General features: G+C 36.7%; 1 protein-coding gene across 1 annotated transcript in view; it reads left to right on the forward strand.

The window, feature by feature from the left end:
- LOC137225327 (multidrug resistance-associated protein 1-like) overlaps positions 1–26,840 on the forward strand; it is a 78,323-nt gene that overhangs the window by 38,665 nt on the left and 12,818 nt on the right. The window contains exons 14-20 of the mRNA XM_067739223.1: positions 2,914–3,081; positions 4,235–4,397; positions 9,316–9,391; positions 16,060–16,120; positions 16,571–16,790; positions 22,872–23,026; positions 24,891–25,046. Coding sequence (XP_067595324.1) covers positions 2,914–3,081; positions 4,235–4,397; positions 9,316–9,391; positions 16,060–16,120; positions 16,571–16,790; positions 22,872–23,026; positions 24,891–25,046 — 999 coding nt within the window. The remainder of the gene's footprint in view (positions 1–2,913; positions 3,082–4,234; positions 4,398–9,315; positions 9,392–16,059; positions 16,121–16,570; positions 16,791–22,871; positions 23,027–24,890; positions 25,047–26,840) is intronic.

Below are 26,840 nucleotides of genomic sequence, written 5' to 3' on the forward strand. Positions count from 1 at the left end.
GCTTAAGAGGAACTTGTTTCCCAGGCGTCGTATTCTTTGCTCTATTTTATTTTCATCTCATTAATGAATAGTCATTATGCTACCCAGTGTTTTGGAGTTAAAAATAAAACAAAACAAAACAAGATATCATGAGCCAAAGTATGAAGCCCAAGAGATGATCCCCAACCCATGACTAAAATCTCCACTAATTAAACATGAATGCAAAAGCAGCCTCTGCCTACGATTCTTGTGTACTATGAAGATAAGTAAATAATCCTTAGTGCTTTGAATTTCTGAGAAGAGAGTTAGAATAACATTGTTAGGCATTTTTACCCTGGCTTCAAGTTATTTAATTGTCTTGTTATATAAATTGAAAGTTATAGAACAAAACTATAGAAAGGGGAAATATTTAAAATCGAGGGTGTACATTTTGCTGTACATCTGAAATTAACACAACATTGTAAATCAACTATATTTCAATAAAAATTTAAAAAATAAAATCTAGGATGAGGCAAATTTTACCTTTAACTAGACTTACTTTGGTTTCATTCATAGCCTGTTACTTTGCAGATGTATTTTCTCGAAGTGTTAAATTGATTTAATTTTTTTGCAACCTCTGTGTTTTTTCTGGCATCTTCACTTTCCCTTGGTGAAATGGCACCATAGCTAGAATTATGCAGAAATGTGACTTCCTTTTCAAACTTGTTAATACATATCGAACATTATGCTGATAAAGCCAATCTCTAATAAAATGAAATAGCTAAGTATGTAACTAAAAAATTGAAGTGGGAAAAATTCAAAATGTGAAGTATAGATTTAATATAGTCATTAAATGTTATTGCCACTTATAATTTCTGCTTTTTATATTTTTAAATTAAATTTCTCCCAATCTGATGATGTACTTTAAAATAAACATATAATTGAATATTTCAAAAAGAAATCTATTTACAGCTGTTTATGAGACGACCAAGATAATGAACGTAGAATTTTCCTCACTTTTATTCATCTTTTTCTTTGGCATTCTTCCACTGAACACAAATAGTTATTAATCTATTATATGCCCTTATTCTGCAATGGGGTATATAAGGGTGAGCAAAAGAGCTATCAATCACCCAGTCTTCAAGGGACTGCAATCAACTGGATCTCTGCCAATGATATTATCAATTGTCTTTACCAATATTTATTTGGACACTATGTGCTGGGAATGCAAGGATAAACTAGGCACGAGCTCATAGGAGAGTGAGACATTGACATGGGTATTGTCATTTCTAGCAATGGGTGAGTAAACAGGACACTGAAAGACAAGAAGGGAGGGAATGAATCACTTTACTTGGAACTCTGGGTAGAAGATTGATTTCAAAGAGGACTTAGAGTATCTTTTGAGTTGAAAAGGGAGGATATGGGCACCCAAGCAGAGTGTATAGGCTCTGCCCAGATATGAAAAGGCAGGCTAGTCTGCTTGTAGGTCACAGTCACTTGAGAAGGCAGCATTGGGTGAGTGGTTGAAAGATGAGTTAATACCAGAATATAAGTATCTTAGGTTTCTACTAAGGAATTTGCTGATGCTCATGGATGATGGGAAGAGAGAGACACGGGCATACAAGATTTTTAAGCAAGATGATAACATAATTACAAGATTCGTGATGACAAGTCAGAGGATGGATTGGAGAGAGGAGTGATTGGGTGATAATAGCTAATGTTGATTGTGTCTGTATTTGGTATTGGCTTTGTCCTAAATATATATATATATATATATATATATATATATATATATATATATTTTGGCGGTACGTGGGCCTCTCACTGTTGCGACCTCTCTGGTTGCAGAGCACAGGGTCCGGACGCGCAGGCCCAGCGGCCATGGCTCACAGGCCCAGCCGCTCCGCGGCATGTGGGATCTTCCCAGACCGGGGCACGAACCCGCGTCCCCTGCATCAGCAGGCGGACTCTCAACCACTGCACCACCAGGGAAGCCCTGTCCTAAATATTTTACACTCAGTAAATGCTCATGACAAGCCCATGAGTTGGGGGCTGTTATAATCACACCACACACACACACACACACACACACACACACACACACACACACACACACACATATATATGTATCATAGTACTTTGTATATATTTTTTTTACTCCTGGCTCCCCTGCTAAAATGTGACCTCCTCATGACAGAGGCTCGGTTTCATTTATCTTTAAATTCCAAGTGCTAGCACAGCACCCAGAGTATAGGAGATATTTGTTGAATAGTAGGAGGACGAGAAAGGCAAAGAAGCAATGACATTTTACAATTATAGGGCACTGGCTGATTTCTGTGCTGCATGGAGAGCTTTTAAACCAGATCTGTAAACACTAAACATAAAATAAATCAAGTAAATTGGGCCTGGCCCCATAATTCTCCATACATGGCTGTACACGTCGACTTTAATTCTCACAGAGTGATGTATATTCCTTATTCTTGCTTCTTAGAGTTGTACTTTTGCCAACAAGACTTGTACTAATCTTTCTACAGAAGAAAATAGGACATGTTGATTGCTGCTTTGGTAATTTAGCTATTATTCTCAGTCTCCTATGTGTCAATTTAAAAATGATCACCAGTGTCAGTACACGGCTGGCAGCCAAAAGTTTTCTTTAATGTTCCACAGGCACAACTTTTCAGAGTTAGGGAACCGGAAATTCTTTTCTCCATAACTGTTAGTATCTACTTTTGAAAGCACGCAATTAAGAGAAAGCAGATATATCTGTTAATGTGCACCAATTAGTGGTACTAGGAAATAGAGGCTTTTGGAATTTTAGGATAAAGAAAGGTTGGAGTGTTAACCCTGAATTATTACCTATCCCTGCTACAGAAGAGAATTTGGACGTAACTCTATGTGCTTTGAGATTTACACATTTTTCCTCTGGTTTTGTTTTTTCTCCTGCTTCATTTTCAGGGTGTAAATATAAGTGGAGGTCAGAGGCATCGAGTCAGTCTGGCCAGAGCTGTCTATAGTGGGGCCGACATCTACCTCCTGGATGATCCCTTGTCTGCAGTTGATGTTCATGTTGGAAAGCAACTTTTTGAAAAAGTGATTGGGTCCTCTGGCATGTTGAAAAACAAGGTAGCCATAGCATCACTTATGCTTTAGTGAGGGAAGGAGAGGATAATCTATGTAGCATTGTGCCCCAAATTCTAATATTTTGTTTATTTGTTGAAGCAGAGTAGTTAAATTTCACATAAAGAATGAGATGTTATATTGCTCTTTTACAGACTCACTTTAATGAATGTCTTAAAATTTTTTACAAGTTTACTCTGACCACAACTTATGTGATTATTACCTCATTGACTAATACCATATTCGAAGGTGGTTTACATGCCAAAATGAGTTGTTTTTAGCTTAGGTGACTTTTTTTGAAAAGTGGTATTTTGGTGCATAGCACTTTTATAAAAAATAGTATTACTTTATTATTTATTACTTAAAATGTGGTATTATTAATCTAGCATTCATAACAATTCAATTGTCTTGTGAAGGAACCAAGAAGAAAGGAATTAATATTTACCAAGTGCATACTATGTTTGACACTAAATTAGTTCATTTAGTTCTTATAGCAAGTCTCTGAGATAGGCATTATCGTTGTTCTTGTTTTATACATGAAGAAACTCAGGGCTTATAATGACTTGTTGTAGCTTGCTTAATTTAAGAGCCACAGAGATTTTTAAAAGCCTGTCTGACCACAAAACCATACTCATCGATTCACAATATGTGTTTACAGATTTATTAATATAGAGAATTCTGGAAAATTTAAATAAATGTATAAATATTTAAAGAATAGACAAATGTCTTTACTTATTGAAATGAAACCAAGATAAATCTTCTCATTCAATTTTATGTATATATATACAATAATATGGAAAGATTTAAAAATAAAGACTTGAATCAAACATGTTTTTGTAATGCTACAGGACCTTAGAAAAAGGAAGCAAGAGTGACAGTTATAAGATTGTTTTTAATTTGCTGTAAATTTGATTCATTTTTAATGAATGAAGAATACCTGAACTAATGGGTTAAAAACATTTGCTGACTTTTTTCTTTTTTGTCTAGCAGTGTATCATCATTCATTGTGAAATATATTTATATATGCTGCCTTAAACTGGCATCTACCAAGAATTTTACTCTAAAATAGTAAAGACAAAAAATAATGATTGCAGCTCTCTTTAAAATGGCTTATTTTTGCCATCTTTTGTAACCCAGGGAATAAAATACTCTTTTGTAGACTCGAATTTTAGTGACACACAACCTCACACTTCTACCCCTGATGGATCTTATTGTTGTAATGGAAAGTGGCAGAGTAGCACAAATGGGAACATACCAGGAACTTCTGTCTAAAACCAAAAATCTCACGAATTTGCTTCAGGCCTTCAGTGAACAAGAAAAAGGTGAGGACACAGTGAAAAATAAACCTAAGATACAGTGTGCTTACCCATTTTGAAAGCCCATGAATTGCCTGATTTCTTACTATGCATTTTTCTTCATTCATGCTACTTAAGTCAGGAACTGGGTGTCTTCCTTTCTCTAGAAAAGAAACAAATACGTTGGGACACATCAGCTAAAAATCAACCTTGTTTATGATTTTTAAGCAAAATGTTATGCCCCAGGGTCAGTTTTTTCATTTATGAAATAAGAGATTAGATGATTTATAAGCTCTGTTGCAGGTTTAGAATATAATGGGTCTAAACATTCTACTTTCTTTGAAATTAAATCCATGTCAAATAAATAATAAATATTTGAAACATACTATTACATGTTGTGGGAGAGAAACAAAAGAAAAGAAAATCTGAAGAATGACAAAGGAGAATGATATTTGTCTAACTTTTACAAAATAGCAACTGAGTTTATTTACTACTAATTTTTGTTATTATAGTCCTAGTATTTTAAATTAAGATTCATAGATATTTGTGTGAATGAAGTGGTTTGGTCTTTATCTAATTAGGACATGAGGATGTTTGAAATCTAGTATTAGTTTAATATTCCAGAGATCAGTCATTTTCCAGCTCTGAAAGTTGGATGTACCATTATCTTTTTCCAGCTGTAGACGTTTTCTCATGTGTACCACCATCATGATCCTTGTTCTATACCTTTCCAGAACACCACTGAGAAATGGCTGGAAAACCAGTGAACTATTTCATAATTTCAGGCTAAAAGAAGACATATAGAGTTATTCTTAGTATTTCCTACATGAACTGGTATCTATTCATTCACTTTACACTTTACCTGGATATAAAAGTCAGAAAGATATGAAAGCAGTTTATAACAAGATCAGTGCAATTTAGTATTTTAATGCCATGAAATCAAAAAGCAGAGCCATTTTGCTGATGTGTTTCTCTAAGCTAATACACATTAGGTATGAACTACTATTTTCTTTATTCCTTGTGTATGCCCCTTTCTCAAATTTAAATATTCTATATGTAGATACATTCAGAAAAACCTTATCCATTGTCAGGTGGCTGTGATCAGTCTTAATAAAAGAAGACCTTGTCTTTTCTTAATGGCTAGCAGTTTTGGAAATGAGCCCTTGCCTATTTGGTCAGGCTAAGTAATAATTTATATTTAGTGTGTAGGAAAGATATATCTATGAGTGTCTCTGAGGGCTGCAATGAGGATGTGGTCTGTCATTTTCTCTATCCCCAGCACTTAGGTAGCCTCATGTTAGGCAAATAACAGGTACTCAATAGCCGTTTGTTAAACAGATGAATCTGCCTCCATTTTTTCTACCAAAAGTATGTCTCCTCAGAGTGAATGGGATGATTTGTAATGCTACGAGCCAGGATATATTTTTTGCTACTTATTTTAAAGGCAACATGAAATATAAGTTGTATTACTTTGGAAAATATAGCTCTGAAAGCAGGCAGTGTGTAAGTTTTAAGTTCAATATTTAATCTACCATAAAATATGGAACACAATTTTGAAAGTTGTGGAATTTGCTCTTGTTTAAGTCTCCAGTTTTGGAAACAAATATCATACCTCCCTCCATTGATATATCTTATGTACACCAGTCCTCTGTGGTAACAAGTGGAAAACATTCTTGAAGTTGAGCTGACATTAATAGATGTTACTATCTCAGCAACAGAAATATGACAGATTTAGGAAAATGTAAATTGAACTTTCTTCTAGTTACTTCAGTATTGTGTCTTTTCTGTTAAAATTCAGAAAGGTGTTGAGTAGAGATCATTTTTGTACTAGAAATAGAATATGGTTTTTACAATGAATATTTCTGGGATTTTGATTTATTTGGATGGTGAGTAAAAAATATATAAAGTCTTTTAAAAAGCAGGCATAAAATTACTCATGTTAATACTAGATAGATAGATATTTGTAAAAGGTCAGCCATATATATTGTAATTTTGTTAGTGACCACACAGAGCAGAACAAAAATAGATCAACTGATATACAATTTATATAAAACATCCCCCAGACAACAACTTCAAACCTGTTTACATTTAGTCACATTCCTACAGTATTGCCCTTAGACCTGGGCCAATTTGACCCAGTCCTGTACTACGTCTCCGCTCTGCCTTCCCTGGCTGGCTCTCTGGCCAAGGCCTAGGGATTGTGCCCATCGGGGGTCCTCTTCCCATCCCGCCACTCCTTGACCACTCCAGGTACTTGGAGTCCCAGAGTTCTCTGCCCATATGACATAAATTTGCTCCAAGGACCTGGGCTCTCATTCTTTAGTTCTACCCTCTTAAGGGTCGACTACTCTACTGGCATTCACTACTCCTTGGATGAAGGATGTTTTTTTTTCTTGGAGGAGGGTTGGCAGAGTCTGGACATGTAGCTGGGGCAGCCACAGACATGGTGAGGGGTGGAGCTGGGGTGGGAGAAAACCCAGCAAGCACCTTGACCACATCACCCAGGACTACCGCATTCCCCAGAGGAACTCGCAGGGCTCCAAACACTCTCACCTGGATTTTGCCTTCCAGGTGGTCGGGAAGGTGTATGTGTTAGGGTAAGCGATAGAACTTATTTACCAGTCTGTTAGTTCCATCTATAACTATCAAATACTTAGAAGTATGGTATGCGGGCCTTCATTTATACTCTTGCCCCAGTTACCACAAATGTTAGGCGCAGGCCTGTCCCTGTGGGGAATTTCTTTCTCTTCTTTGCATAAGTAGTGAATAAAAATCAACTTATATCTGAGAACATTTTTACTGGAATTTAGAAGGAAGAGGGCTACATGGACAGAGTGTGATCCCCACTTCTAAATTCAATCTGTGATCTATCATTTATTTTTTACAATTTATCCTTTTTGGCCTTGAGTCTGTTCAGGAATTACTTTAAAAAGCACACAATATTTCCATTTAAAACTTTTTATTAACTTAATGTGACATGAAAGTGGGAGTAAAAGTCAGCACAACATAGTGGAAAAAACATGGGACCAATTTCAGAGCCCTGGGTTCTGGTTCTAGCACTGAATAATTATATGAATCTTTGTAAAAATGACCTCTTTTCATTCTTCCCATTTGTGAAAAATGGGACTTGAACTAGATCTGTTTGTCCTGGTGTCTGATATGGAAATGAACAGTGTACATTTTTATCACTCCCTTGCCCCCAAAACTGCTTATGACCCAGACACTTTTTCTTTTCCTATAATTCTCACCCTCACTACCAGAGTTGATGACAGATAAGTAGAGTTTACAGTACAATTTGGTTTGGATACATCAGATCTCTAAAACTCCATCTAGCTCTGAAAAATCTATAAGTCTCACCTTATGGGAATATTACATAAGAGGTGAGAATCAGAGGAGAGAAAAGAGTTTATGGAAAAAGATATGACTAAAGATAAATTTACATATTTATAGGTTTAGGATAATTCTTACCCATACTAATAATACTGATGGTAGCTAAGATGTCTTAGGGATTAATTGTGTCAATATAGTCACAAGTGTTTTACTTAATTCTCCCCAAAACCCCCTGAGGCTACATGGTCCTAATTTTACAAGGAGGATATACATCTTGCCCAAGTTAAGACAGTGTAAGTTGCAGAATTTGAATCCATCACTTCCTCTGTTTCATGCCAGAGGCCAATCAAACTCTTAAACATTATATCAAACCTGTAAGAACAAGTACATTGACTTAGTGTGAAAGACAGGAAGGAGTGTAGGGCTCAGCTCACACTTGCTCTCTCCATCTCTCTGTCTTTCTCTTTTTCTCTCTCTCTCCCTCTGTCTTTTTGACAAATTTGGGTTTCAGGCAAATCACTTATCCTATCTGAGTTTTATTTTTCCCTTCAAAATAGGGGTAAATTTGCCTGTTGTTCTCTTTATCTTATCAGCTCATTTGGGCACTCAAATTGTATAATGTATGTGAACATGTTCTATAAATTATAAATATATAAATTCAAACATTATTATTATCAGCTATAAAGATGAAAATGTGCCTTAGGCAGGAGAGGATGAAACATCCCCAAATTGAATTTTAATTCTGTGAGACATGGAATCCCACGTTTCTTAGAGATAGTTGATGTAAATCAGAGGCTTCCTTTAAGGACCAGATGTTTACTTCTAGAAATAAGAAAACATAGAGTTCATATAAGAGACCTTAGAAATCTCCAAGTCCACTTCCTTCTTTTTAAAGATAAAAAGTCTGAAATTCAAGGAGGTTAAGTATTACACTGTGGGAAAAGACAAAAATCTGCCTAGCTCTGAGATGTTTCCCATCGAATTCACTAACAGTAACTTGAACCTCAGTCTTGTAGTTCTAGATGTGTGACTTTGATTAATGCTACCTGCTTTACTTCTTTGTGCTTTTTATCTGTAAAATAAGGATAATCGTAGCATCTTCCTCACAGGGGTAGTTTTGAAACATAAGAGTTAAAATATGTAAAGTATTTAGAACATTGCCTACCATGTAGGAAGCTATTATTAGTGACAATAGTAAGAACATGACAGAGATTCGGGGATTACCATTGCATGCTCTTAATACTTTTCACAATAATATTTGTCTATAAGACTTGATGATATTGCTTTCTTTTTTTAAAGACTGGAGTCATGTTCCTCTTGGGCAAATACTTAAACCTTCTGTGGAAGATCCAAAACAAGTTAGCACTCCTCTCTAATGTCTAAGAAAGAACTTCTCCGTAGGCTTTTTCATTATGGAATCTTAGTTTTATCAAGACATTACAAAACATTTTAGGTGAATAAGAAATAATGGGGAAAATGAAAGGCTCCCAGTATACCTGTGGATCCAGAACACAAAAAAATTCTCTAACTTGTATAATCTTTCATCATATTTCTCTCTATTTTGTGCATTGTTTGCTTTTATGGATATAAAAGCACTCACCATCTTCTTCCGCAGCTCATGCTTTAAAGCGAGTCAGTGTAATCAACTCCAGAACTGTACTGAAAGAACAAATCCTGGAGCAAAATGATAGGTGAGTATTAGGGTAATACCAGGCTCATAGGGATTATGGACTAATTAATTACATTTTTTAGCATTTAAAATGCATGCTATAAAAGTGATCTGTACATTATAATGGATACAAAATGTACTTAGTGGTTTCCAAATTTTATACTATGAGTTACAAGGTTGTATCTAAGTTTTTAAGTGAGATGTATGTGACTTAATTTGGGACACATAGTAACTCTCAGTAATTTCTAGCCAAATTCTACTAGAAGAAATCTACTCAGATTTCTGTGTGAGCTAAAGATATACCCCAAATGAATCTGTTTAGAAAAATAAGAGGAAGGGAAGGAGGGAGGAAAAGAATGATAAGGGAAAGGAAGAGAGAAATAAAAATAATAAAACTTTGACCCTGATTAGATTGTTATATTATACTTCTTTTTCATTTTTGTAAGTAATTAAAATGAACAGTGATTGAAGCAAATTAACCTAATCAGTTATTTGCCCTAATACTCCAACAGTTGCAAAGAGGAGACAAAAAAAAAAAAAGTAATAATAGCAAAAAGTGGTTTAAAAAGTAAGTGGCTAGAATTATAGGGGGGTGCTAAAATGCAGGATTGGAATGGGTTAGAGAGAAGCAAATACTTCAGGATCCAATAGCTCCGAATTTTGTAGTTTTGACCTCGAGTGAATGAATGGGCGTTGAATTTATTATTTTTTTTGAAAGGATTGGCTATTCCTGTGGTTGTGTGATGATGTGGATGTTGCAGCTTGGAGCTCTGTGTACATACCAGGTTTAGCTGACTGAATAGGTAAATTAAATTATTCCTCTGGATCGTAAAGACCTTGGACTGCTTTTCTTCTTTATTGTCTTGGTGTTGTCATCCAGTCTCATGACTTTAATTACCTTTACTCCAAGTTTATATCCCCAGCCCAACCTGTCCTCTGAACCCCAGAGTTGGACCCTCCTCTTTGATGTCTAATCTTCTTAGCTAATGGCAACACTGTTCTTCCCGTTGCTTAGATAAAATATCTTGCAATCACCCTTGACCTCTCTCTTACTCCATATCCAATGCATCATCAGATCCCATTGGCTCTATCTTCAAAATATATCCAAGAATCCAGAATTCAAACACTACTCATCACTTTCACAGCTTCCCTTTGTCCAAATCACTATCATTTCTCCCCTGAATTATTATAATTGTCTTCTTACAGGTCTTCCTGCCACCAGCCTTGCCCTGTACAGTCTGTTTGCAGCGTAACATCCAGAGTGGTTTGTTTTACAAATATGAGTCAGATCATGTCATTCTTCTGCCCCAAATCTCCAAAGGATTCACATCTCAGAGTAAAATCCCGAGTCCTCACAATGACCTATAAAGCCTTGGAGGACCTGGACCTGTTTACCTTTCTCAGAACCTCCTAAAGCTCATCTCACTATCCTACTGCAGCAAGACTGACTCTGCTATTCCTGGAAGACTAGGCATGCACCTCCCCTGGTGCCTTTGCACTTTCTGATCCCACTGCTTAGGGCATATTTCTCCCAGATATCCATATGGCTTGCTCGCCCATCTTCTGCAGGTCTTCTGCTCAAATGTCACCTCATCAGTGAAGACTTAGTTAGCCACCCTATTTTATACCACAATACTTCTTACCCCTTCCATGCTTTTTCCCCCATAATTTTTACTAATTATCAGCGTACTGGAAAATATACTTATTTACTTTATTTTGTCTTTCTCTTACCTCTAGGTTATAAGCTTTATAAGAGCAGGAATTTTTGTCTTTTTGTTCACTCTTCTCTTGCCATCTACATAACACATTTCAACTAAACACTGAATAGCATGTGTTCAGTAAGTACTTTGAATGGATGAATAAATAACTAGAGACCGAAAGCACACTCAAGGAACTTTTAATCCATCATTTATTTTATTTTATTTTTCTTACCATTATAACAATAAGTTTCATTTAAATGAGTGTCAGTTTTTAAGGATATCCAAGAAAAGCAAAAAATACACTGAAACAGACTTTGAAATTTCTGGGCTGTGGGATCTTCAAATCTCTAAATTATAAAGAGAGTTTTCACCTGTGTATAGTCTCACCATACACTCAATAAGTAGCTTGCTTTAAGGCTTAAATCTTAAAAATCAATAAGTATTGTTATAAACATAATCATACCCTTTCCTCTGTAATAAATCATTTTTTCTATTTATAAGTCACGGTTAGTCATATCCAAATTGAACCTCTTAAAGTTTTTGTGAACCACTTTTACAAAATTTCTCCTTGAAAAAAGAACCCCAATCCCTATAAACGTTTGTTTACAGAACTGGTTTCTAAACATTTCTCAAGTTCTGGCGGCTCAAACAGAAGCCAGCATGCTGAAACTTACTTCTTCAGTAGAGTACATCAAAAGGATCACCTCAATCCTACCATGGCACATTCATGTCAACAGAACCCAGCGTCAAACTTACTTTTTAATGACTGTGATAAAAATGTTATTGGAGGTCCATGAATCCCCACATACCAATCTTTTCTTATTTTTAGGCATGGCAATTATATCACTCTTATTTTTTGTTTGAGAGGTCAGAGACCTATTTTCATTTCTCCAAAACATGTGCATCTTTGCCTACTTCCATGTATTTCCTAGTTTATTACTTTCTATACTATTCCTAGTCTAGCTTTCATCATTTTTTATCTGCTTTACCATTTGGTAAGGTAACATTACATGGGGAAGATTTTCCTGACTTTCAACCTAATTTTTTTTAACCATACCCAATTATTTCCAATTGATGCAGAATTAAGATAGACTAGAGATTGGAAGATACAAACAGACAGGAACTTCACAATGGAGACTCTCTACAGTGGGATGTACTGAGATAGAACAATGAATCTTCCTCATGGAAGGGTTCACAGGGAAACTAACTACCCATCAAGCGGGAGGTGGAAAAGAAGTTGGACCGAATAATGACTGAGAGTCCCTCCCTTTGAAATTTAAGAGTTAGAATTACATTATGATGTTAGTTTTGTTTTCAAATGGGGACTAAAATAAGTTGAACTGTTTCAATATTTTGTTCTTCATTTTTTGGTTTAAATTTATATGGTATATATTATTTTATTTCCTTAAATATTTATTACTATCTTCCCCGACCAAAATAAACTGGAAATGCTATTTTAGTATCTAGACTGCCCCCTTTTGGCTTTCATGTCAGACTCTATTAATCACTTTAATCCTCCCATACATACTCTATACTTTGCAACTGTATGCTCAGTTCAGGGATAACGGTTTCAGTATGTTAATTTTATATATTTTATACAAAAATATGCAGACCGGTATTATGCCGACTTTCCCAAGGGTTTCTGAAGGACAGAGTAAAACTCATTTTTAAAACTTCTCTACCAGCATAAAAAAATTTACTCTTTTAAAATTCAAATAAAACCTGCTATTCACAACAAAGTGCCCAGGATCAAATGCAGAACTTTTGTTGAAAAAGGATCATTAACATTGTAGTTTGGAAAAACAGTACCCTCCTGTGTAGTGGCCAGTACATTATTGGTCTTTCTTAGTTATGTCTAATTAGGATGCCTTAATTCCCTTTTAACCGTTGGGTTCATAGCATTTTATATCCAGCTACATTAAGAATTAATTTTTTGGCTTGACACCAATGCTAAATTTGCTTATCCAAACAGAAGCCATGCCAAGGGCTTGAAGGATGATGACAGTAATTAACCCAAATCATATACCAGGAGCTATTCCAATGAAAGTGTCTGTTAAATAGTGTATCTTTTCCTGAGGTAAAGCTGATCCTACAAAGGGCATGCATGTACTGCAACCTCCCACAGAATGTTTCTTGACACTAATGCCAGAGACGGAAAGGGAAGAACTACTGGTCTGATCAAATAGCCATTTCTTATTCTGATAAACAAAATGGGAAATGTGGAGAAATGGGGGCATGTACCTCAGTTTAGAATTTCTAGAGGTCAGTTTGATATTAGATATATCAAATGACTTAGAATGTAGCATATCTCATGCTCCTATGTCCCTACAAGGGACCATGAGAGATGTGTAAAGAGAATTATCATTACAGCAATAATTAAAGCAGGAAAAATCTGCAACCAGTATACATTTTGATTTTGTTAAATAAATCTTAATATAGTAAAATGATAAAATATTATGTTGCCATTTGACAAAATATAATGCTGTAATAGAATAGTATTTGAGGTGCATTATATACTGAGTTACAAAGACCACGGGTAAAATTTTTTAAAAATTAAGACTTGTTATAGAGCAACATTTGAATTATGATACCACACATATAGAGAAAAGACTATAGCAATCCTCACCAGCATGTTAGCACCAAATATCTCTGGAATATAGCATTATGAGTATTTTGCTTCTGCTTGTCTTCGTCTGTTTTCTCTCTTCTCTCTCCTCTGTTGTCTTTGCTCCTCTTCGTGCCATTCTGTATTTTCCAAACATTTCTTCAGTAACACAATTCCAGAGGAATTGACAGCTACTTGGTGATTGGTTGGAAATGTGTCAATGTTGAGACCAAGGAAGCGTCGTGGCCAGAGAAAGCTTTTGAGGAGGTAGGAAGTAACTGGTTTCGTGTAGGGCGTGTTTGAGGTAATCAAGCAGAGACGAAGTAGGTGGCAAGTAGGTTTTTTACCGTATGGATCTGGAGCTCAAGGAAGAGGTATGGACTTGAGAAATCCATGTGAGAGTCACCCACAAAGACGAAGGTTGTTGAAACTGGGAATGGATGAGAGTGCTCAGGAAAGAGTGTGGAGCATAGAAAGGAAATAATGACTAGAACTGAGCCTCAGGAAATACAAACGTTAAAGGAAGACAGAAACTAATGGAGGCCCAGAGAGGTGGGAGAAAACACAAATGTGTGATGGTAGGGAAGTAAGAGGAAATGTCTCTTCAACAAGGGAACGGTCAATGATGTTAAATGCCATGGAGAGTTTAAGTGAAATAATTTTTAAAGTATCCCATGAATACAGCAATAAGTATTGTACCTACTTTATCAAGGCCCCGTTGATGGAAACCGTTTCAACCAGATGCCAGAAAGTTCGAGGAGAAAAAGGTGGTTTGGCAGAAAAATGTTTGGCTACAGAAAGAAGGCAAGAAGTAGGATAGTAACTGAACATAGAGTTGAGGGTGGAATCATTTCTGTGGTGATGGTATTAATTATAGATGAGAAAAATGTGGAGTTCTCTGTGGGCTGAAGGGAAGGAGTCGCTAGAAAGGAAGAATATGAAGATTAGAAAAGAGAGGACACAATTCGGGGTCTCCTAGATTTGCCTTAAGCTAAGAATCCCTTGCATCATTTGTTTAAAAGACAGATTTCTAGAGGGGAAATCTTATAATCTGCATTTTAAAAAAACACTGTCAAGTGTGTCATTGACAGGAAAGTGTGGAAACGCTATATTTAATAAATGTATTTTGAGAAAATGGGGCAGAATGGGATTCAGCTCATAAGGTTATCCTTAGATCTGAGGAGAAAACTACCTTTGTTTTTTACAGGAGAGAATTAGAAAAGGCTGGGTGGAGATGCAGATAAAAGTAGAAGTGTGGTGACTGACTTCCCTATCTGCTTTGACTTTCTCCATCAAGTAGGACACGGGGGTCCCTTCTGAGAGAGATGCAAGAATTTCTAGGCACTATAAAAACCCGGGTGGAAGGAAGATATTACTTTATGGTGGAGCCAGTTTGCTGGGCTCTATGATCTTTTGAAGCAGCACTCCGCAGATGGGCAACAAATGTGACAAAGGCTAACTTGTCAGTTTTAACGTTGAAATTTAATTGAAAGAAAGCTATTAAAGTTCAGAATGTCACCACAGTTTGGATGACATGGTAATCATGGAGTACAGGTTGGATAATAAAAGGAATCGAGACAGGGCCTAGGTTTGCCTGGGGCTGAGAGTTTCCCGGATGTGGGACAGTCAGTGCTAAAACCAGGAATATCCCAGGTAAACCAGGATCGTTAATCATTTTAGGGGGCAAGGATGATAGAAAGTTACATTTGGGAACTGGGGGTCTAGGTAGAATAAAAACCAAATATAGTGAGAGTAACTGAATGTACAATCTAGAAATAGAAAAGGTTATGTTATGGCCAGGGACTGAAACAATTGGAGTCAAGTTTTCAAAGGTGGATTAGTTCCAGGTAATAAGATTCATGGTTTGCGGTCATGAAAGTTGATGGCCAATGTAGAATGCAGATGCAGGACTCTGGAAGTATGAAGGTCATGAAGGTGAAAAGAGATTGAGTTTAATACATTTGTCCTTGTCAGCTGTGACGTCACCCAGAATAGTGGCAGAACGAAGTGGGACGAATTAGCCCGATGCTAGTCTTCTGATAGGACAGGAGGCGAGTAGATGCGGAGGCACAGATTATGGTACAGCCAGATGGCATTGTCTTACACAATCTAGGGATTTGGCTCAAGTTTGAAGGATAATTATCTAGAAGAAGCAGTGAAAAAAATCATACAATATGCCCTGGCCCTAAAATATATGGGGTAAAAAAGAATAAACGATCTCCCTTCCAGAAGATTAAAGGAACATTATTATTATCACGGCAAGTCAGGTCTCTGTTAATGAAGCAGAAGAGTGTGCAATAAAGTGGTTGAGAATGTTTAACTTTTTAAAAAATGTTTAGTTGATCTAAAAACCTAAAAAAAATGTACATCGTCTTGCTTTATCAGGCCCTTATTGGATCAAGGAAAACAGTTCTCAGTGAGAAAAGAAAAGGTCCCTGTTGGTGGGGTAAGCACCAGAATAACTAGTGTTATTTGTTACTAACCACTCAAATATAAATGTTATTAATAAATACCATATGTTTTTCATTGAATTTGAGGAAGGTTGCTATATGATAGTTTGAAGAAATTGAATTAAATGGAACAGTTGGACATTATAGTGGTGTTTAATTAGGATTACATGTTATTTAGCTATGTATATTCTGGTTTACTAATAATAGTAACTAACATGATTTCAACTTTTATTTTTAAGTGCTCAGGACTGTGCAGGCACTTTGCTTGTATTTATAAGGTGGCTACTAGCATTACTCCAATTTATAGATAAGTAATCTGAGGACTAGAGTAGTTAGTAACTTAGACCAAGATCATAAAGCTTAGGATATGTCAGAGCAGGATTTAAATCTAGCTTGTGTGACTTTAAGTACAGTAACTTTATTTTTAAAAACAATTTTGCTTTTAGGTGAAGTTCTCAATCATTCTGAAGTACCTCCAAGCCTTCGGCTGGCTCTGGGTATGGCTGAATGTGGCCACTTACCTGGGGCAGAATTTGGTGGGAATTGGACAGAATCTATGGCTTAGTGCCTGGGCAAAAGAAGCAAAGCACATGAACGATTTCACAGAATGGAAGCGAATAAGAAGCAATAAACTTAACATCTATGGATTATTGGGATTAATGCAAGGTTAAACAAAAAGTCTAGCTGCTTTTCTTTTCTCTTTCTAACCTAATTGATTCAGATGCAAACGTAGGGCATTGTTTTACTTTTTAAAAATCTATGTCATAATATTCAAATACTTTGGGAGAATTCAAATGCCTGTGTTTTTAGTTCACCATATTTGCAAGAGTAAACAAAAACTTGTATGTGTCAACTACATGGCCCACACTGAATATTATCAATTTGTCTCATTTAATCTTGACAATAAGTATTTAGCAAGGTGTCATTATCCCCATTTTACAGCTGAGGAAACTGAGTCTCATATGTTAAGTCAGTCAGGACTCAGAAGTCTTGAATACATGGCTGTCCACTGTATGTGTGAGGCTTGTGACTGATGTGAAGATCAGTAAGTGCGTCTTAAAAACTGCATTGTAAGTAAAGCTTAAAACTACGTCGCAAGCAATATGCGTGTAAAAGTAGTAAAAGAAAACACTGTAAGGATTTAGAGCAGGGGAAAGCCGTATTTGGTTGAGAGATTAAGGTAATTTCTAAGGCATAGTTGGCATTTGAGGTGACACTAAAAAGATGGAGGGAATTTTGTCAGGGATCACAGAGGACAAAAGCTGATAGATGCAGAGAAAGATGTGAATAAAGACGGATGGGGAAGGTGAGGGGGATATAGGCATAGGTGAGGATGCCAGTCTGAGTAGTCTTTAGTTTTTTGTTTTTTTGTTTTTTTTTTTTTTGCGATACGCGGGCCTCTCACCATTGTGGCCTCTCCGATTGCGGAGCACAGGCTCCGGACGCGCAGGCTCAGCGGCCATGGCTCACGGGCCCAGCCGCTCCGTGGCATGTGGGATCTTCCCAGACCGGGGCACGAACCCGTGTCCCCTGCATTGGCAGGCGGACTCTCAACCACTGCGCCACCAGGGAAGCCCCCAGTCTTTAGGTTATTGATAGGGCAGTAGGGGAACTAGAGGTGGAAAGGTAGTTTGGAGATGATAGTTAGAAAGGCAAGTAGAAAACTTTGAGAATTGGGGGAAAAAGAAGTGACAGAATTTGGAGTCATTTTTCAGAATAAGAATAAATTTTCAGTGATGAAAAAAGATGGATTTTTATTGATGGGACTAAAGTCAGAGACCAGGGAGAAGTTGAGGTTGGTAGGGAAAAAATAATCAATGATCTTCAGGAATCTAGATGGGAGATCATCTAGTACAAAAAGATCTCTTATCTGATGCATCTCCTTGTCACCCAAAGCATCTAGACTAGTGCTAACCAATGGGTAGGGAATGAAATAAGATTTGAATAAAGTATGAATGGAGGAAGGGTCAGAGAGCTGCAGTGGGACTGGAGAAAAGGGATGGATAGGAAAGACACTGCAGTGAAAACATATGTAAGAATTGCTGATTTGTGGGTAGGAAGAGAACATCACTCATGATTTTGAAGTTTGGGTAATTGAGAGAACAATGAAGACAAAAATAAAGAAACCAAGGATGAGGGAAGTCAGTTGGTAGAGCAGAGAAATGATTAATTCAATTTGGAGCATGTTTAATGGGAAGTGTGGATACATATTTTTCTGCTGTTTTTTTTCTCCCCAGTAGCAGAATAGATACACATTGTCCTTCAAAGAAGTTAGGTGATTTGAAAGAGTAAGAAGAAAGACACTCAAAAGTATAGTACTCAAAAGTGTAGAACAATTAAAGGGAAGATATTTTTAATTAATTAATTAACTTTTGGCTGCGTTGGGTCTTCATTGCTGCGCACAGGCTTTCTCTAGTTGCAGCGAGCAGGGGCTACTCTTTGTTGCGGTGCACGGGCTTCTCATTGCGGTGGCCTCTCTTATCGTGGGGCACGGCCTTTAGGCATGAGGGCTTCAGTAGCTGTGGCTCGTGGGCTCAGCAGTCGTGGCTCTAGAACGCAGGCTCAGTAGTTGCGGCACACGGGCTCAGCCGCTCTGCGGCATGTGGGATCCTCCCGGACCAGGGCTCGAATCCGTGTCCCCTGCGTTGGCAGGCAGATTTTTAACCACTGCACCACCAGGGAAACCCAAGGGAAGATTTTTTAAATAGACAATTTTTGATGTGTTTATAAGAAGAAAGGAAGACAGAGTGAAGGAGAGTGATAAATTCAAATAAGAAATAACAAAGCCATCTACGTGGAAGTCTTGCTGTCTAGGGATATGCATAAGGGAAAACAGAGATGCATGCTTTTGGTAACAGAAAATGAAGATAACATTTAAAAATTTGTGATTTAGGGCCTTGCTTCTGTTTTCTGATCTCCTATCTTATTTTTATTGTGTGACCATAGTACTTCTTATAAGTATCTCCATCAGAAAGTAAGCAAATATTGTGAGACAAATTTATGTTTTTGTCATTCTGTTAACAACATTCATTGAGGAAAGAGTTGTTATGTTAACAACTAAAATGAGACACCAGGACTTAGAATGTGTTTGGTTTTGAGTCAGTGAATCAAGTTTTTTGGCTTGTGGTTTGCAACTTGAGGAAAAAGTAGGTATAGACATCTAGAATGCTGAGCAGCAAAAGAAATGTCCCATATACATCTCTATATCTATGTCTGTCACACATATATAGGAGGGTTAAACTCTTACCAATCCAGTGAGCTCATGTTACAGTTTTAAGGGAGACTCAGTATCCTTCGGAGAATATTTTAAGTGAGCAAATACTGTTTTTCCTATACTAGACAAGGTATGCAAGTTTAGTGTTCAAAATTTTACTTGTGTAAAGTCTGACTTTTAATTAACTATCAGTAGGTATAGAAAGTATTTTGTAGTAAAGGTAACAGATTATGCAGAGTTTAATCAAAAAGATTTTTTCCTGATTGGATTTTTGTTTTTTACATTTAAAAACATTTAAATTTTTGACTTATTATTAAATACAATTATAAATTATTTCTTAAGAAATGAAAATATATAATTTCTGATTTTTTTAGTAGTCTGCAGCTGTGTCCTATGGAACCTGGTTCAATCAAGAGCAGGCTGTATTCACTGATATCATCAAAGCTCACATTATTTTTTGAGCTTTAAAACATAAATAGCACTTTCACGTGTTAATGCCGGAGGCTATGAATAATATAGAAGGCTAACATTCAAAGAAAACTGGCGTACTGAAGCAGAAAACATTGCATCTATATTTTATAACAATAATAAAGATCTTACCTTATCTTCTGAAAAAGAAATAGCCCTGAACATTTTATTCCTGGTTCCCAGCTATTTCCTTTAGAATCTCTAGGGCACTCTGAACATCCTTAATCTATTGTGTTTTATGCCCCCTTGTTAGGAACTTCCTTTTCCAACCCAATGTGTAAAATGTAGGCACCTTATTTTCAAAGTGCAATGTTTAAGGAGTACACACCACTCTAAGATGAGTGAGTTGATCATTTACTTTACTTACCTCACAAAATTCCACTGAAATGACAGTGGATAAATATAAAAGTAAAGGGTTCAGGGGATTTCAGAGTGATAAATGTCTACATAAGCGATTATACTGATAATCAAGGGTAGAAGAACCTGTAACCAGGAACAGATACTAGATGAGACTGTCAAAGAATAGGGAGCGGTTCAGTCTAGCTGTGGAGGAACTCAGGTACAGAGAGTAGGATTGAGTAGCGTCGAAATAATCAAAGTGATTCACTAGAACATTGTTCTCCTGTTACCAACTGGCACAGCAGTAGTACAGTGAAAACTAGGAAGCTGATGTTTAAAAAGGAAATTAGGGTTACTAGTGTGTGTGACCTACATAGAAGAAAGCCTCCTTATGTGGCTTTTGGAGAAGTTCCAGCCTATGTCTAGATCACCATATGAGACTTCCAGTTTCACACCCACTTAAGTGGAATTTCCATTCAGAGGAGATTGGGGAAAATTAATGTGCACACAGGCAGAAGAAAGCCACACCAGGTACCTCTTAATTCACCATGGTTTTTTTTTTTTTTTTTAATCACCATGTCTTTATCTTGCATGTTTTAACTGGTAATGATGGATGGTCATGCATTTTAGTCAAGTGAGCAGTATAGATATGAGCCAGCAAATAGAGCAGTGGAGCCCAGAAGTAAAATAGTCATATTTGATATGTAAGAGAAGCTTAAAATTAGTATCTTCAGATATTCAAAAGCAGAGGCAAAGCAAGAGCAGAATGTGCTTAAATAAGTTCAGTCTAAGAACAAGAAAGTTCTTAAAAAATTTAAAGAATTTTAAAAAGATTGTACAAGTGTGAGAAGATAAATCGGTAGAAATTGTCCTAGATGTACAACATCAAAAACATAGATGGCAAATGATAAATAAGGAAAAATCAGAGGAATAATCCAAGATGTTCAACATCCATACAATAAGACACAGTAAATACAGATGGAAATTGTCAAATGCATAATATTTAACAACATTTTCTGTAACTGAAGAATACTAAAGCCTGTTCCCACAAAAATTTCTAGTTTAGAGCAGAAATACAGAGGGTTCCAAGAGAGTAGTTTATGTTGCAGGATGAGGGGGTGAAATAGGATGAAAGACATAATAGACTCTCTGCTGAGTTTAAACATATTCCAAAGAGATTTGCTGACTATTGAATTGTTTGGGAATAGATTAGTGCTTGTTGCATAGAAAAATAGTGGTACAAGCATTATACATTTAGTGAACTTCATGAATATTATGTTTAGTAGTAATGTAAACACTGAATATTTGAGAACAAAAGGGCAACAACCTATTTTTGGAAGGACTAGAAGCAAGTATGGGGAGTGAGGTAGGAAAATAATAGAAAGTATTTAAGAGTAAGAAATTATTAAAGAGCAGTGTGTGATGTTATTTAAAATATAAAGGAACTAGCTAAAAGAATTTGAGGTTGGAACAAGAATCCTGTTGGCAACACACTTTTACTAACAATTTTGTATAGTAGAGATCAGCGGTGCAATTATGTATCCCAGAAGACTCAAGAGCAAATGGCTTAAATAACATGGAAATTTATTGATGCCTCAAATGGAAAAGTCCAGGCACAAGTTTTTAAACACACTTGATCCAGGGGCTCAAACGAAGTGTCCACCATGCTTCCTCAGTTCTGCTCGTTTTCCTCTTTTCCTGAGCCATTCTCAGGCTTCACATGGTGATGAAAATGTTCTCTTTCAAAGAACCTCTTTCCATAGAAATCCATGAAATTACTCTCCTTGAAACAATTTGAGTCACATATCCACCCTTGAACCAATCATTGTAACCAAGCATCTCTTCCTCCACCCCTACAAGTTCCCCAGTTTGGGGATTCTTTGTCCTTTCATTTCTTCTTACACACCTGGATAGTTCTTTTCTGAGCTTGTCTCTTTCTTGTTATATTTTTGTCAAACACAGTTACCAATAGTCAATAGATGCTAATAACTGTGTTTTAACCTGTTCCACTGAAGCTACATGTTTATTATTTATATTTTCTAACTTTTTAGTTTTTTCAAGAACCTTCTCACCAACCAAACTGTAATAGCTTGACAGACCAAAAATAGTTTATTCATGACTCATACCACTTGTCCACTGTAGGTCAGGAAAGGGACTCTTCTGATTCTAGGGCCCAAGATGAAGAAGCAATCCAACCACTATTTTAAATGTTGGCAGGCACTGTGCAAAGGGAATAGGAGCTTTAGCAAGTCTGACACCTGGAAGTGTCATGTGAAATATCTCAACTTACTGTTCAGAACTATTCATTTGATCCCATCAATCACAAGGAGGTCAGAAAGTGCAATTCTACCATGGACCTAGAAGCTAGGAGAACTGAAATTATTTGTCTAGCAACATCAGTCACTACCACATTGTCTTTCAGGACATCATAAAGTTAATAGGTTGCCAAAATTCTGTCAACCCGGTTGATCTCTTATCTTTAGAGCATTTCTCTAGAACCTATGCTCATGAATAAGGAGAGCCCTGCTCTTATAGCGCACCAGAGTGTCCGTATTTATTTTCCATGCACCATATGCATTTATACTTAGTTTGGTCCACAGTGATACACTTTTAAGTTTGATATTTGAGTTTTCCATTAAAAATAAATGCTATTACAAGCAATCTTTTGAGAGTTAAAATTCCGAATTTAAGCTGTTAACGTGTCATTGATAACAATTTGTGTTTAGGTCTCTTTGTTTGCTCGGGAGCTTATGTACTCACCAGAGGGTCCTTGGCTGCCTCTCGAGCTTTGCATGCTCAACTGTTGGATAATGTGCTGCATCTCCCACTCCAGTTCTTTGAAACCAGTCCCATAGGCCAGATCGTCAATCGGTTCACCAAGGTAAGTAAGCCATACCTTATTAAATAGCATACGTATAAATGATCCACATTTAGTACCTTATTATCTCATTTGTAAAAAATATCATTCTAAAAAGATGGGATTACGTTTAGGGTAGATTTCATTGTTATTTTATTTCTAATTATTGGGACATTTATGATTGATGTATAGCAGAGTCACATCTTACACACATATTTAAAATAACCCTTAAAAATAGCTGAAAGAATCCAAGAAGTGCATGTGCTCTGGTGTCTACAACTCCAATTCTTATACACATTTAGTTTGAGAATCAGTGGTTCAGGCTGAGGAGGGGGAGAAATGTAAGTCTGTATCGACATATCCAGATTTTAAGCATTCTGCCTTTAAAAGAACTATCAACTCGTTAATGGCAAATGGAGGATGGGTAGAGGTTCCCAGAGTGTCTCTGCTAACCTATAGGGTTTTGCCCATTGTGTTTACTACTAAGTACTTGTAACTGTACTGTCCAATAAAATGTAATGCAAGCCACAGAGGTAATTTAAAATTTTCTAGTAGCCACAATATAAAAGTAAAAAGAAACAGTTGAAGTAATTATTTATAATAATATATTTTAACAGAAAATATCTGAAACATTACTTTAAAGTATAATCAATGTAAAATTATTGATTGAATATTTTATTTTTCTCCTACAAAGTCTTCAAAATCTGGTTTGTGTAATAGACTTCTGTTAGATCTCAGTTTGCAGCAGCCATGTGGCTTCTGTATTAGTGCATAGCCATGATCTTAAAATATGGCAATATATTTTTGTGTATATGAAAAACATTTGGTGTGGTATGGGGAAAAATGAGGATAAAACATCAAAATATAAATGAGAATACCTAGCGTAATCAATTTTTGATGGAGTATTAAATCTTGCTTAATCATACCAGTGTCACACTGTTCTTTGAAAGTTTATAGAAGAACTTGATCACCAGTGTTCTTTGTCTCCCAGTGGACATATCTCTATGACCCTCCTAAACAACTCGCATTATTATGCAGTAACATGACAAATGATTGGGTCTTGAACAGATGAGAATATGAGAAGGTGTATTTTAAAGACAGGAAGGAAGTTACTTATGAATATGATGCTCTTACACTATATGGTATGTGAGATAATCAGGGAAGTCCCAAAGCAAGGCTGAGAAGAAATAAAATTCTATCTCCATTCTTTATCAGTTTTGTCCTAAACTGAATACTCCATCCCTTCAAGGTTGAGTGCCTTCCTATTCCCTGGGATCTCTAACGTCATACCTTATACCACAAACATAGCTTTAAGTTACATGTGAACTGATGCATGACCTTCCCATGTCCATTTCTCAGTCCCATTGTCCACCTCTATTTTTCGGTTTTTAATTTTGTAAGTGAAGATTATTTTGTTTTCCTGTTTCTTCTGATATTGGCAGGATCCAGCTATCCAAGAAGGTCACTGGACATGTTCTCAGTGGATAAGAATGGCCCAGGAGTGTTTTACAGTTTTTAGGGAGTGAATAATGGTAGACCAATGTCCCTGAATACCCAACTACCGGGGTTTGGACTCTTTTTTTTTTTAACAGAGTCTGATTTCAGTCATATAAATTAAGTGCCATGTAGTTGTCATTGGGAAGTACAAATCGCTTGATCATAGACATATTGGTACTAGAACACCCTCTTAATTGTTACAGCTGAAAAATACATGGGGGTGGGCTGGGGAGGGCAGAGATCATATATTGAATAGTTAGATATTTAATAATCAGATTGTCACATCTGGGTAAATGTTTTTATTTTTACAATGAATGATATATGTCTTCTTCCCCTCATTTTAAACCAATGAAAAGTTAAAAATAAAGTGACTCGATATCAAATTTTTCAGGACATGTTTATAATTGATATGCGTTTCCATTACTACTTACGGACCTGGCTGAATTGTACACTGGATGTTATTGGAACAGTTTTGGTCATTGTGGGAGCTTTACCACTCTTCATTCTGGGGATTATTCCTTTGGTTTTCCTCTATTTCACCATACAAGTAAGTACACAGATTTTTATGTGTATTAATAACTTATAAGTTCACAGTCAAATATAGTTTCAGACCTACTTTGACTGCCTGTTAGTTAAGGTTCTCTAAGGAGCAGACATCAAGAAAGGATTAGATGTACTAGAGAATTGCTGGGGGAAATGCCTGTAAAAGATACAGGAGAGGGAGCAAGAAAAGGCTGGGTGAGCCCTTCGACAGTGAGGCAGGTCTGCTCCCTTCGAGGGAGAAGGAAGAGGATTGGGTAGGAAGAGTCTTGGACTGCAGAACGGTTCCATAAGAGGTTTGGTTGAATGAATGGGAAGTCCACAACCAACACCGCCCAGTGGATGCTCCCATGTGACCCCTGAATGGGCTTGTTTTAGCACCCCTGCCATGCTCAGTCTTTGCCTGGGAGTCATCTGTGGGAAAAATGGCCTTCCTTCTACTATAGTAGTGCATTTGGAGGGGCAGCGGCTGGGCTGTCAGTCAGCTATGGGCCCTGCAACAGGAGAACTGAGTTGTGCATTTTCATGGCCACCATAAAACCTAGGTGTTGTTTACATTTTAGCAGAAAGTTAATTTGCCTGAAGAGCCAAGAGAGAAGCACATATTGCCTTTTGCCCTGTTATCTCTGCTATCAACAAACTATTGCTGGAAGAACTACAACAGATCTCTCATGATATGTATATATCCTTATATTCCAATTAAAATGTGGTCAACCGGGGGCTTCCCTGGTGGCGCAGTGGTTGAGAGTCCGCCTGCCGATGCAGGGGGCACGGGTTCGTGCCCCGGTCCGGGAAGATCCCACATGCCGCGGAGCAGCTGGACCCATGAGCCATGGCCACTGAGCCTGTAAAATGTGGTCAACCAGTTTGAATTCCAAAATTATGTCACTGTGAGGCTGTAGTGTAAAAACAAAATTTCTTAACACATATTTAAATTAAATATAAAAGTTTTTTGAGGCTCTTTATACAAAAGGATGCTGTTCTTGTAGTTTAATGTTTTCTCAACCTAAGTTTTCAAATTCATATTGGAGTTTAATTTGTCCAACCAGGATGTTAATCATTTGCTCATTTCTGCACCTGTACTATCATTATTCCTCCTACTTCCTATGTTGTCCCTCTTCTCTCTGCCTGTCTGGATCTTACTTACCCTTCATGCCGAGGTTATATTCTACTTTCTGTGAGAAGCATTCTCTACCAAAGTAGGGCAAAGAGATATGACTCATGTAGGTATTATGGATTTATTATGCTGCTAGTATTATAGGCTGTTTTTTTGTTGTTGTTCTTGTTGTCATTTTATTTATTTATTTATTCATTTATTTATTTACTAGACCAAAAATTGTCTCCTCAATGTGATTGTAAGTCCTCTGGGGCAGACACTATGTCTTATAGTTAGAAAAAAAAAAAAGTCAAGAAATTGAGGAATGGTGTTGAGGATCAATTGTGTCTGCTTAAAAAAACAAAAACAACAAAACATATCACAAGTGATAGTCTTGTGGTTGGTGCACTATAACAGGGTGTCTGGGAGTGGAAAAGAGTCTAGAAACCATGTCTTGTTAGGCGGAACTTTATAGGGTGAGCCCTGAATGAAGATTCAGGAACCTCAGATTACTTTCCTGACTCCTGTGTTTGGTATATCACTTTCTTTTCCAGGCTTCATTTCTTTTCCCTGTAAAATAAGAGGTTTGCTTTAGGTCAGTACTACTCAAAGTGTGGTCCCTGGACCCATGGGCCTATAGAATCAGAATCTCTTTTTTAAAAAATCACATTTTACAACCAAAATATACACAATTTTTATTTGCTA

This window comes from Pseudorca crassidens, chromosome 5 (genome assembly GCF_039906515.1).
Source record: "Pseudorca crassidens isolate mPseCra1 chromosome 5, mPseCra1.hap1, whole genome shotgun sequence".
Classification (NCBI taxonomy): Eukaryota; Metazoa; Chordata; class Mammalia; order Artiodactyla; family Delphinidae; genus Pseudorca; species Pseudorca crassidens.